Consider the following 13355-nt stretch of genomic DNA (forward strand, 5'->3'; position numbering starts at 1 on the left):
GTTCCATTTTCAACTTTTTAATCAGTTATAAAAATGTTTTCCATTGTATTTTTAATGATTGATTCTGTACCCTTTGTTCCAGATATTTCTTGACAAACTTCAGTATTTTTGGCTTTTATTTACAGATCTGTAATTTTCTCTTGCAATTCTTCCATCTTTTAGTCCTTCAAAGTTCCAGTGAAGTTACCACACATATCTTCTATTGATTGATTCATTGTTCTGTAAATGTTAAGTCTGCATCTTACTGCATCTAGTCACGTTCTGATTCATTCAGTAGCAGTTATTGTATTGTGATTTTTAACCTTCCAGCCTCCTTTTTTAATAAATATGCCCCCCTCTTTCAGACATCTGAGAATATATTTCAAAAATTTTTTTAATTTTTGCTTATGATTGGAACCATTCCCAAAGCCAACTCTTCACACAGAGATTGGACTGGAGTATAAGAAAGAAAATGATACTGGTGAAGAGTGAGCTTCTTGGCTCGAGTAGACACGTGAGACTACGTGGGCAGCTCCTGTCTGGAGCTGAGATGAGAATGCAGAGGGGGACAGGAGCTGGTTGAGTGGACACGGGGACTACAAGGTGGAGAGGAGGATTGTGCTGTCTCATTAGGGGGAGAGCAGCTAGGAGTACATAGCCAGGTGTGTATCAGAGACTGCCTTGATTTTTAAACTTTCACTTAAAGCACAATAAATAAATAAATAAATATTCTGCTTTTGATTCTTTGGTTGCTTCACTTCAGGGGTTAATGAAGTTCTTTTAGGGGTCTTGCCACTTTATTCTCTCATGTTATACTGCACAATTTTTTCATTGTTTCCCAATTTCTGCTTTTAGCTTGTTTCCTTCCCCTGTGTTTTGGCTAATCTTTGTTGTTGTGCCGAAAATACTATATACCCCAGACAATTCTCTTGGCGTTTTGATGGTTTTTGTCTGAGGGATTTCCTCTGAAATGCTAGTCTCTCTCATCTTCCAACTACCCCCAACTTGCTACTTTGCTAAAATTTCATAGATATCGCCTTATTCTTTAAGCATCCGTAATTCCCATGTCTACATAGTTTGCCAAGAAACACTTCTTAAAAGAAGCAAAATACTACTGAAATAGAGAAGGGAGGGCGTAGACAGAAATCTTTATATCAAAACTAAAGAAAAAGATAATCAGTGTAAAGAAAATCGTAGTTAGGAATTACTGTGTCGGAGGTGTGAGAGACAGAAGGTTGCTTGGTTGTGCAATCTTCTGAAGTTTGAAATAAAAGAGCAACAGCAATCTGTCAAATTCCGCGGCAGAATGTGGCCTGGCCTGCGCCTCCTGAACTGGGATAATGATGAAAACAGCTGCCACTGACTGAGCAGGGCTGCAAGCCTAAAAAGTGCACACGTCCTCCCTGCATTGTCATTTAATTTTTGAAACCCGTGGGGAAATCAGCATTGTTCTCGGTTTGCAGATGATGATGCTGACAGCAGTGTGCCTAAGGACATCATGGAATAAGCGGCAAACCTCATTCTCTTTTCGTTCAGCACTGTTGTACTTGCTGCTTTTGTTTTCCTGCCAGTTTAAAACAACAATGTTGTCGAAAAGAAGAGAGAGTGCGAAGCTAAACTAGGTCATTTCAATAACTCATTCTTAGTACCGTGCAGATGGGATGCACCCAGATTCTCTGGGAATCTTGACCTCAGACACTAAGTGTGTGTAGAGGCAGTCCATGGATGCTTAAGATGATTTATACTTTATTTACAGGTGAAAGAAGGGACTTGACGGCCACCCTCAGGGTAGGGGTGTCTGCCATACCTACTGTTTCAGAGAATCAGCTGGTAGAGATTTCAGGAATGGAATGACACATTCCCCACTTTCTTGCAATCCGATTGTATCACATGACTGCTGTGGTATAGAAGAATAACACATTACCCAGCTTGCGTGTTTTTCTTTCTTTTCCTCCTCTGAATCTCGAGTGATTTTGACATTTTGAGCCTGGTTTAACAGTGACATAGTTTATGTTTGAAATAATATCGGATCACTTTGTTATTTAACAGTGGCCTGAGTTGTAGCTGATAAAGGACTCTTTTACTGTTTAGATGCCAAATTAGAAGTGACTAAATAAAGCAAGGATGTCCCCCAAATAATGTTTTCCTAAGTTCCTTTCTTTCTTTTCCTTTGAGCATTAAAAGTATCCTTCTTTCTAGATTAGAAGCAAAGCTTTGTAATTTCAAACTATTTATTGTTAGCTATTTTTTTTTTTTTATTAGCGTGGTGTATGTGACTAGAGGTGTGAAGGCTTACAGGTTTTTCTGTGGGAAATTTAGAATTAAATTTATCCAGCCTCTATGGTACATACATTTGGACAGGCTGTCTCATAAAGAGACTGTTTATGCTTGGTCCTTAGAACTTCAGGCCACAGCACTTAAAAATTCGTCAAAAGTTATTTGATAATTTAGATTTCATAAGCAAGTATGAACTTTCCTTTAAAATGTGTAATAAATTACTTTTTTGCAACTATGTTAATGATTTCCCAAGATAGGCTTGTTATTGTATTCTTTATGAGGAAATTCACAGTTTGAAAGATGCTTCTTCTGATAATTAGAAATTTAATGAATTAAGTGTATTATGGTTTCTTTCGCCAGTGTTTCTTCCGTTAGGTCCAAAGTTTTCATCTCCTGTTGCTTTCAAATCTACAGGCATTTAAAGTTATCTTATTCCAAATATGACAGCTTTTTCTTTATTTATTTTGTGAGAAAGAATTAAAATATGTTGTCCCTTTTCAAATCTTGGAACATGTAAAATCTCTGTAATATTACTTCTCTCTTCCTATCTTTGTGATTGCTGGTACGAGCGTGTTATGGGGGGGAGTATATATACATACATACATATATATATACTTCCCCCATAACACATTTGTGTGTATATACATATACATGAGTATATGTGTGTGTCTGTGTGTGTATATATATATATATATATATATATATATATATATATATATATAGTTTAAAGATAACAGGGAAACAAATGGCCAAAGAAAAAATAAAGCTGCCATTGAGGAAATCCAGTGATGCACTTGATGTTTGCTTGTGTGAAGGAGACAGGGCCAAGATCAATTGATACATTTGCATTTGTTTATCTTAATTGAATCAGGAGAGCTCAGCCTGTTATTTGAATGGACCTACATTGAGTGATCCACAGCTAACCAAAAGGTCAGCATTTTGGATCTACCAGCTGCCTCTAGGAAACTATGTGGCAGTTCTACTCTGATCTATAGGGTTGCTATGAGTTGTAGTCGACTCAAAAACAATGTTTTTTTTTTAAATACTGAGTGAAAGGAGCCATGGTGGCACAGTGTTTAAGCTCTGGGCTGCTAGCCAAAAGGTCAGAAGTTTGAATCCACTAGCTGCTCCCTGAAAACCCTTTGGGGCAGTTCTACTCTGTCCCATAATGTCACTATGAGTCAGAATTGACTCCATGGCAATGGGATATTGGGTGATTGCCTTTCCCTGATAAATTGCAAGTGTATAGTGCACTTTATTATTTTGTTTTTGAGAGCAATGTTTTCACATTTGTTTTTAAATGAGTATTTAAAATTGTATGATTATATCAGTGCCATTGATCTTCTGCCATTGCATATCTCTCTTTTCTCTATTTTGAAGAAGAAAAAATAGTGTGTAACAGAAGAAAAAAAATGTATCTGATAATATAACATTTTTAGTTACCAAGGCTCTTGTACTTTTACTTAATCATAGTTAAAAATTTAAATTGTTTTCTCTTTCATACTTTTACAACAAAACATGTGCCCAATTTTCCAAGTTATTTCCCCCATTTAAAATTTATGTGCTTTTAAAAAATTTTTGTCCTGGAAAAATTAGCACCTTTAACTCCTTTAAAATAATCTAAGAATCCATTTTATTAAATTGTGCCCCACTTAATTTAATCACAATACTTTTTTTTCTCCTTTAGCTACATGGCAGTGTACTAGGGTAATTAAAAAAAAAAAACATTGCCGTTGGGTCAATTCCAACTCATAGTGACGCTATAGGACAGAGCAGAATTACCTTATTGGGTTTCCAAGGCCATAATCTTAATGAAAGCTGGCTGCCACATCTTTGTCCCTAGGAGGGGCTGGTGGGTTCCAACCACTCACCTTTCCTGTGGTAGCCAAGTGCTTAACCACTGCACCACCAGGGCTCCCTATGCTGGGTTAATAGTCAACGATATGTTGGTAAAACTCTAAGGAGAAGAAATTTTAATGTCTACTAAAAATATTGTAAAATGAACAAAGCTGATTTTGTACAAACTGAGTAGAGATATTTGACTGGACATGGTATTTGTATTGTTAATTTCTGAAGAAGCTGACCAATAGGCAGCACTCTTGAGAGTTTACGTGGGAGAAACCCTCAGCAGCAGGTATGAGGCTATTGTTTTTACTTATTTAGTACTCAGGTGCCATCTCCTCCAGAAAATCTTCCCAGACTTCCCATCCCGGAGAGTCTCTCCTATACTTCCATCACACATCAAGGCTTCTACTATACTGTAAGTCTGCATAGCATAGATGTTTGAGGAATGTTTAACTACCAGAGACTTGAACTCAGCACACAGGAACTGGTGTATTGTATTAAGTCAAATTGAATTGGGATCAGAAAAAAAGACAATTAAAAAATTATACCAAAAAAATTACAACAGGGTAATTATTTACTGAACAACAACAACAAAATCCCATTGCCCTCGAGTTGATTCCGACTCATAGTGACTCTGTAAGACAGAGTAGAACACCCTATACTGTCTCCAAGGAGTGGCTGGTGAGTTAGAACTGCCTACCTTTTGGTTAGCAGGCAAGCTCTGAACCATTGTGCCACCAGGGCTCCACTTATTTATGACAGATACTTTAAAAATGAGTAATGTCTAAGAACAGTGAAAAAAAAATTTTTTTGAAGAGTTAAGTTTTATAAATACTAATCTTCCTCATTTATATGTGAATGTAGCAAAAGATAAAAAAAAAATCAAAATACAGTAAATAAATAAAACCACTAAGTCAAGATTCAGGGGTTCTCAGTTCGATTTCCGTGTCTTCCACTAATAACTGCAAAACCTAGGACAAGTTCCCTGCCTTCCTTCCCTTTATCTCATTTTCCTGTTCTATAAAAGGGAGGGAATCAGAATAGATCAACTTCAGTCCCCTTGATGGTACATTCCACATTTTTTCACACTCAGCGGATATGCTCGCTTCATTCTCTATTGAGAAAATATGAACAAATGTAATTTATTCCATGATTTTCCTGCCACCAGATCCACAAACCTACTTTCATCTATACTGATACACTTTGTCTTGTTTTCCTTCACAGAGTAGGAATTATTTCAGATCTCATCAAAATAACACACTTCTGTTTATATTTGCATTCAAGTATCAGTGACTTTGCTTTCTTACAAAATCAATTGTATCTTGGTCTATTGAAGCATTTTCATCCTCACACAATATACTCGAATATTTCCCATCTTAAAAAAAAAAAAAAAAAAAATCCTCTCTTGATGACACATCCTTGTCATTCTGCAGCCATGAGAGTAAAGTATCTTAAATATACGACCACAGCCACCTTTTCCACTTCCTAACCTCCCATTAAGATTTCCATTGTCTGATTCTGGAAGTAGCTCTCCAGGCCTGCCTTCCTAGTCTGTCATAGTCTGAAAGCTCCATGAAAGCTGTCTACCATGGCTGACCCTGCTATGATGCAAAACATCTTCCAGCATCATAGCTACGTGAAAGTCACCACAGAACTACAAACCAACAGACCACCTTTTTTGGCATTATACAGGGTCATCAAAAATGAGGGAAACCCTCAACGAGATGGATTTTCACAATAACCACAATGATGGACTTAAATGTACCAACATTCATGAGGATGGCACAGGACCAGGCCACTTTTCATTGTTACACATGAGTTGGAACTGACTCAGTGACAACTAACAACAACAAGCACCTGTGTTTTTTCCTCAATCCACTCCAATTAGTCTTCTATCCCTACGAATCTGTTATTTTTTTCTCTTGCCATTATCACCAATGACCTCTATTTAGTCAAGTTCATTGGTCTCGTCTCTATCCTAAACCAATTCAAATTCTCAGAAGCATTTAACACATTTACTGACTCTTTCCTTCTTAAGACTTTCAGTTTTCTGGAGTTTCCATAACACAATATTTCTTGGTGTTCCTCCAACCAGAGACTCTTCTTTGTTGGTTTTTCCTCAATTCCTTGACCTCTAAATACTATAGATTGGAAATGAAAATAAAATGCAGCTATAGGTTTATGTGTATATTTTATGGTGACCTCTCTTAATTTGTCATAAAATAATAACTAAAATTAATAATTAGTGACAAAATACTGTACCAAAAAGTCAGTCAACATGAAGACATATATTGGAACCATTAATTCCATTGGCTTGCAGCTGCAGATGGAAACCCAGCATTTTGCAAACATTTACATATAATGAAGATAATTTTTTAATTTGGGTAATGTTTCTGGCTGTAACTCTTTCTTAAAACATAGATGACAAACTCCAAATTACTGATCAGACAAAATAAGCCAGTCTAGGAAAAAAAAAATCTCAGTAATCCTATCTTTCACAAAACCTATATCCACCGAAGTGAAATTATTTCAGTTTTGTTACCATATCATCCAAGATATGGGAGTTTTTTTTGAGGTTTGTTCTAAAATGCTTTGAGTTCTGTCTTTTCCATGCAACCAAGGATTGTGAAGTTCTTTGACTTTTTGTAATTCTTATTAGAGACTACTATATTAACTGAGAAATCATGAACCTCTTTTGGGAATATATTATGTTACATACCATGTCTTAGAACCATGAAACAGATTCTACTGTGTTTATTAATATGATTATTACATCTACATATTGAATATTAATTTATAAGAGTTCTACAGTATTATTTCAAAATACTGTGTGTATGTGCCTGTGTGTGTATGTGTTTGTACATGTCTGGGTATACTCACAAATGTAGTTTGAAAGAGTTATTCTTTTTAGCAGAGCTGAGGCCCAGTCTTAAGTAACTAGATACCTAACAGGTATAGGTCTAAAATCAGCATCTGCAGTTGTTAGATTCTAACTCATACAACCCCTTGTGTGCAGAGCAGAAGTGCTCCATAGGGTTTTCAAGGCTGTGGCCTTTCAGAAGCAGATCACTATGGCTGTCTTCCGAGGCACGTTTGGGTGGGTTTGAACTGCCAACCTCTCGGCTCCAGACTCCATAGCAAAATATTATTCTTTTTAAATAAAATATGTGGCTCCCTTTTTCTAGCAAAGATTATATATATTTTTAAATGTACTTACTGGCATTATGTTTTATGGTACTTTATGTACAAAATTCATAACAATGACTATGTTTGGTGTGCTGCATTTTGGCAAACTTTTTCTTCCAAGTCATTGTTTAAAAAACAGTGATTTCTTTAAAATTCACCATAGGTCACCATTTCCATTTTACTCTTAACTTATCCAAAAGTCTTTTGTATGGAAGCACATACTTTATTTGCATAATCCAGGGAAATCATTAACCATAGATAGGGACATAAATGTAGACGTAGTCATAGTCACAGACACAAAGAAAGAGTAACTCCATATTAACTGTGATTTCATCATTCTGAAAGTGCAACTATTTAGTAGCTTGGGGTTGGAAAGAAAACATTCCAAATTGGGAAAGGATAAAAAGGCATCCTCAAGACCTCTTCCTATCATTTTTTAACATTTATTTAAATTACAAAGCATCTGTTGCACATTCCAAATGGTTGCATTTAGTCTTGAAATGGGTTTTTGTTTTGACGTTAGCGCTTAAGAATAACTGAGATAGTACCTTGATTTTTAAGCAGCTAACTTTAAAAAAAAAAAAAAAAACTTTAACTTTATTGATAGGCTTAACACTAGTGTAAATGATGGTAATCTATGTGTTAAAAACGTACGTATAATAATGGAAAAGTTTACACAGCAGTCTATCCATGATTGGGGGCCAGTACATTAACTTGTCTTGATTACACGAATGAATAAGGAATAAATGCATGAAACAACGGTGTGGAGGAAGTATGTGCAAAATTAACCCTCAAGTGTGTTCTTAATGTTTTCCAGAAGATAAAAATGTTGAAACGGGCTCAAGCCCAGAATTTATTTTATATGATGAAGTCATTTCACATTTCTCCCTAATTTTCTATGTATTTTTAGAAATATATGACTTGTAAATCTTTAAACAAAGGGGTAGATAGTGTTCTTTCTTAGAGTCTATAGGATTTATGATTAAAAAAAAAAAATTGCCATTGAGTCAATTCCGACTCATAGCAACCCTATAGGACAGAGTAGAACTGTCCCATAGGATTCCCCAGGAGCAGCTGGTGATTTGAACTGCCGACTTTTTGGTTAACAGCTGAGCTCTTAACCATTGTGCCACCAGGGCTCCTTTGAGATTGTGTGAACTAGTAAAAAATAAAGAGAAAATATTACAAGAAACCTAATATATATATATATATATATATATATATATATATATTTAAATGTATCTAAATATAGACTGAATACTCTCCCTTTCTCACAGGTCTTAGATTTTTTTGTGTGGGGGGTTTGAAAAAGTGAACAATTTTAAACCAAAAACCAAGCCCACTGCCTTCATTGATTCCAATTCATAGCGACCCTGTAGGACAGAGTAGAACTGCCCCATAGGGTTTCCAAGGAGCGACTGGTAGATTTGAACTGCTGACCTTTTGGTTAGCAGCCAAACTCTTAGCCACTGCACCAGCAGGGCTCTATTGTCATTACCAAATCTTTATCTGTAACGGTTAAAATTTTATAATTATTTTATATTTCTCTACATGCCCCCAACAGACTTAAAGTGTTTCGGGAGCCAGAACTAAGTTCACATCTCTTCTGTTATCATTCTTCGCACTGCGTTCTGGATAGTGTAGGCATTCAGTAAATCCTCATAGACAGAGCCAGTCTTTGCTCTCAGCGAGTGAAAGAGACAGTGCTTACCCTCCTGGTGTTCCCCATGACTACGTGAAGTAGGCAGTACAAGCAAACCAATCAGACATTTCAAGAAGTAAATTGTTATGAAGGAAATAGGTAGGATGTTGACAGGCTGACTTCTTTGGACAGAATGGCCAGGGAAGGTATTACCCAGGCAGAGACATTAAGCAGAAACTTGAAGAATGTAGAGCAGCCATCTGGATGACCTGAAGTGAGGCAATTCAGGACCAGGGGAAGAGCACAAATGTGCTTAGGTCCCTAAAGAAACCATGTCTGCTAAATATAACGGAATCATTCACAAGCTTAAAGATTTATTATCCTATCAGCTTCACTTGTCCTTTACATCTGGGTATCTCTGAGAAATAATTATAAACTTAATTTAAAATATATTCTATTTTACTATCTGATGTATTTATGGAATGTCGTATTTCCTGACAAACTAGAGGTTCTTTACCCATGACTGGGTCTCCATTTTTGTTTTTACTGAGCATTAATGGCATGGAATGAAGACTTTCCTTTGACAAGAGCTCCTGCTGATTGTTGAGACTAAACACTGGCAAGAAAAAACATTCTCTGCCAACCTTTGCCCTGACTTGAAAGAAATACAAAATGGCAATTTTTACACCCCTAATGAAAGTCCTTTTTTAATGAAAGTCCATTTATGTAGTATGACCCCTATCTGTGACTCATTACAAATCAGCCAGCCATGACCCTCGAGCCTTAATGGATTATCATTGCTTCCCTCCAGGGCTGTTAAACAAGACAAGACTGAGTAAACATGTCAAAAAATGGTAGGAAACCTCCAGGTCTCAATGATGATCCTTTTCATTCTTTAATTCTCTGATTTTTGGATCATGGTCACTTATAAATTGAACCATGAGGAAGAAAAAAAAAAAAATTGAAGTAAAATCATCATCAGGTGCTAGCCTTAATATGCAATATTTGTTTTGGTTTCTAACAGCTATCAAATCTCACACCTGCTTCAAATCAGATTGCTAAGATAATGTATTCATGCAACCACTGTACTTTGAAATAGTTTTATTTTTTTATAAATTGTAATGGCTGTATCACTAATTTTAGTAATAATTAAAAAAAAAAATTTATTCCATATTAGCATAGCTTGAGAGAGCACCTGTTTGCTGCCTGCTTGGAACTGTGCACACCAAACTGGATATAAGTGGGAAGGCTGCATTCCTCCTGGTATCGCTTACTCCTTTCTTTCAAGTTTAACAAACAAGCATTTGATACCTTTCTACAAGATTCCAAAGTTGCAGATTTATGCTAAAATAGATCCAATTAAAATGTATTCCCAGTTTGGTTTCTGCTTTTCTTCTTCTCTTTTCCTCGCTCATGCCCTCCGCTCCCCTTCTCTCTTTTTTCCTCTCCTCTCACCTAACTTCAGCTCATCTTTGATTCCTTTTTCCCCTTTGATCATGGTATTGGTCACCAAAGCATTCATTTTTGAATTATTTTAAAAGACTCTTAGGAGCCGTGGTTGTGCAGTGATTAAGAGCTTTGCTGCTAACCAAAAGGTCAGCAGTTCAAATCCACCAGTTTCTCCCTGGAAACCCTAAGGGGCAGTTCTACTCTGCCCTACAGGGTCGCTATGAGTTGGCATTGACTTGAAGACAATAGGTTTGGTTTGGTTTCTTAGATTTCCTGCCTTCAGCCTCTTTTATTTATTTTTCTTTTTCATTGTGCTTTAGGTGAAATTTTACAGCACAAACTAGTGTCCCTTCCAATAATTTATATAAAGGGTTCTGTGACATTTGTTGCAATCCCCATAATGTGTCAACGCTCTCCTCATTTCCACCCTGAGTTCCCTGTTGCCATTCATCTGATTTTTCTGCCCCTTCCCACCTTTCTCATCTTTGCTTTTGGGCAAAAGCTTCCCTTTGGATCTCATATAGTTGATTGTTCTAAGGGGCACTTTCCTCATGGGTGTTGTTATTTATTTTATAGGCTTGTAATTTGGCTTAAAGGTTATCTGCAAGAGTGTCTTCATATTCAAGTTAGAGGGGCGACTAAGGGCCATAGTCTATGGGGTTCCTCTAGTCTCTATCAGACCAGTAAGTCTGGTCCTTTTTTTTTTTTAATAGACTAGCCTTATTTAGATGTCATGATATTAGTCATCATGCTGAAGTGTTCTTTACGGGAAAACTTCTAGGTTTTGTAAATCTAAATGGAAAGAATAACTTCCTAACCTCAGAAGGTCTTTTCCATATGTTAACAGGGGTCATTACACAGAATCTGCGTAAGCAACTTTAAAAGGATTTATAGTTGTGTGTTCTACTTCGTGTGTTGTCCTCACAATTTATCTCATTAACTATAATCGGCATTTTTTTTTTTGTCTAAATTGGTTTATCTTTACATTATCCCAAACACTGTAAATGTTAAAATAAATATTTCGGTAGATATTTGACTTAAAGCATAACAGATGTTGAACTTCATTTTAGAACTGATAGTGAATATCTTAGAGTGAGTAATAACAATTTTGAGTTCATAAAATCCGGTAACTGAAGGTTCGCAATGTATGCAATTATCTCTATGGCTACTTAAAGCATCTTATACAGTCTCGAGGAGCGTTTGAAATACACTGGAGTTCAGAAGCAAAAGTTAATACTACAACTGAATATTTGCAATACTTAATGTCAAGACCAGTTTCTGTCATACTGAATTTTCTGTGCCTTCTCTTTAGGTCATCAAGCTTGCCTTTGAAGAGTTTGAACTGGAACGAGGATATGATACCCTCACAGTAGGGGATGCTGGGAAAGTGGGTGACACCAGGACAGTCCTATATGTGTAAGTATGTAATTTAGCTTATGTTCTATTCTAAAACATTCAAAGAGGTGTGCAAAATAGAAGTATGCAGAGATTATGACGTCAACTTTCAGCTCTGACTCAGATATTTAATAAATGTCATAGATGGGTAATTTAATGGTTTCCAAATGTAATTTCACAAGGCAGTTAATTTAAGATTGTGTTTTATCCATATCAACTGCATGTGTTTATGGCAAAAAATTAGAACATACAAAGACGTAGAAAGAGGAAACTATAAGTTTCTCAATTCATCACTTCCTTTTCAGCCCCTCTCTTTCTACTCTCCTGTGGTATTACCAGTTTTTTTGGAAGTACGGGTGTTTTCTACGATAATGTCTTTATCTTTTCCACTGACCCTGTACTTTACCAAGCATGATGTCCTTCTCCAGGGACTGATCCCTCCTGACAATGTGTCCAAAGTATGTAAGACGTAGTCTCGCCATCCTTGCTTCTAAGGAGCATTGCAGCTGTATTTCTTCCAAGACAGATTTGTTTGTTCTGCAGGCAGTCCATGGTATATTCAATATTCTTCACCAACACCACAGTCTGGACGCATCATCCTTCTGTCTTCTATTTTGGAATCCAACTTCACATGCATATAAGGCAATTCGCAAGACCATGTCTGTGGTCAGACTCACCTTCGTTATCAAAGTGTCATCTTTGCTTTTTAAGACTTTTAAGAGATCTTTTGAAGCAAATTTGCCCAATATGATAGGATTTTGATTTCTTGACTGCTGCTTCCATGAATGCTGATTTTTGGTCCAAGTAGAATGAAAGTGTTGACAACTTGAATTTTTTTTCACCATTTATCATATCTTTGAGTTATGGGTTAATTATAGCATCATCTTATTAACAATAAAATTGAGGTTTAGGTAGACTAAAGAAATTACTAAAATTCACAAAACTAGTATATGATGAAGCAGGTATTCAAACTCAATGATTCTTCTCCACTGCATGGTTTAAAGTCAGGAAATGTGTGTGTCACACTTATATGCTTTCACCATACCTATTCAATCTGTATGCTGAGCAAATAATTCAAGAAGGTGGACTATATGAAGAAAAACGGGGCATCAGGATTGGAGGAAGACTCATTAACAACCTGCATGATGCAGATGACACAACCTTGCTTGTTGGAAGTGAAGAGAACTTGAAGCACTTACTGATGAAGATCACAGACCACAGCCCTCAGTATGGATTACACCTCAACATAAGGAAAACAGAAATCCTCACAACTGGACCAATAAGCAACATCATGATAAATGGAGGAAAGACTGAGGTTGTCAAGGATTTCATTTTACTTGGATACACAATCACCAGCCATGGAAGCAGCAGTCAAGAAATCAAAAGACGCATTGCTTTGGGAAAATCTGCTGCAAAAGGCTTCTTTAAAGTGTTGTAAAGCAAAGATGTCATGTTGAGGACTAAGGTGCCCCTGACCCAAGCCATGGTGTTTTCAATTGCCTTCCATGCATGGGAAAGCTAGCCAATGAATAAGGAACACCAAAGAAGAATCAACGTCTTTGAATTGTGGTGTTGGTGAAGA

The 13355-nt window shown here is 36.5% G+C and overlaps 1 protein-coding gene across 1 annotated transcript in view; it reads left to right on the forward strand.

The window, feature by feature from the left end:
* Positions 1 to 13355, forward strand: part of CSMD1 (CUB and Sushi multiple domains 1) — a 2087969-nt gene that overhangs the window by 1509614 nt on the left and 565000 nt on the right. The window contains exon 11 of the mRNA XM_049902971.1: positions 11691 to 11794. Within this exon, the coding sequence (XP_049758928.1) occupies positions 11691 to 11794 (104 nt within the window). The remainder of the gene's footprint in view (positions 1 to 11690; positions 11795 to 13355) is intronic.

This window comes from Elephas maximus, chromosome 12 (genome assembly GCF_024166365.1).
Source record: "Elephas maximus indicus isolate mEleMax1 chromosome 12, mEleMax1 primary haplotype, whole genome shotgun sequence".
NCBI classification, from domain to species: Eukaryota; Metazoa; Chordata; class Mammalia; order Proboscidea; family Elephantidae; genus Elephas; species Elephas maximus.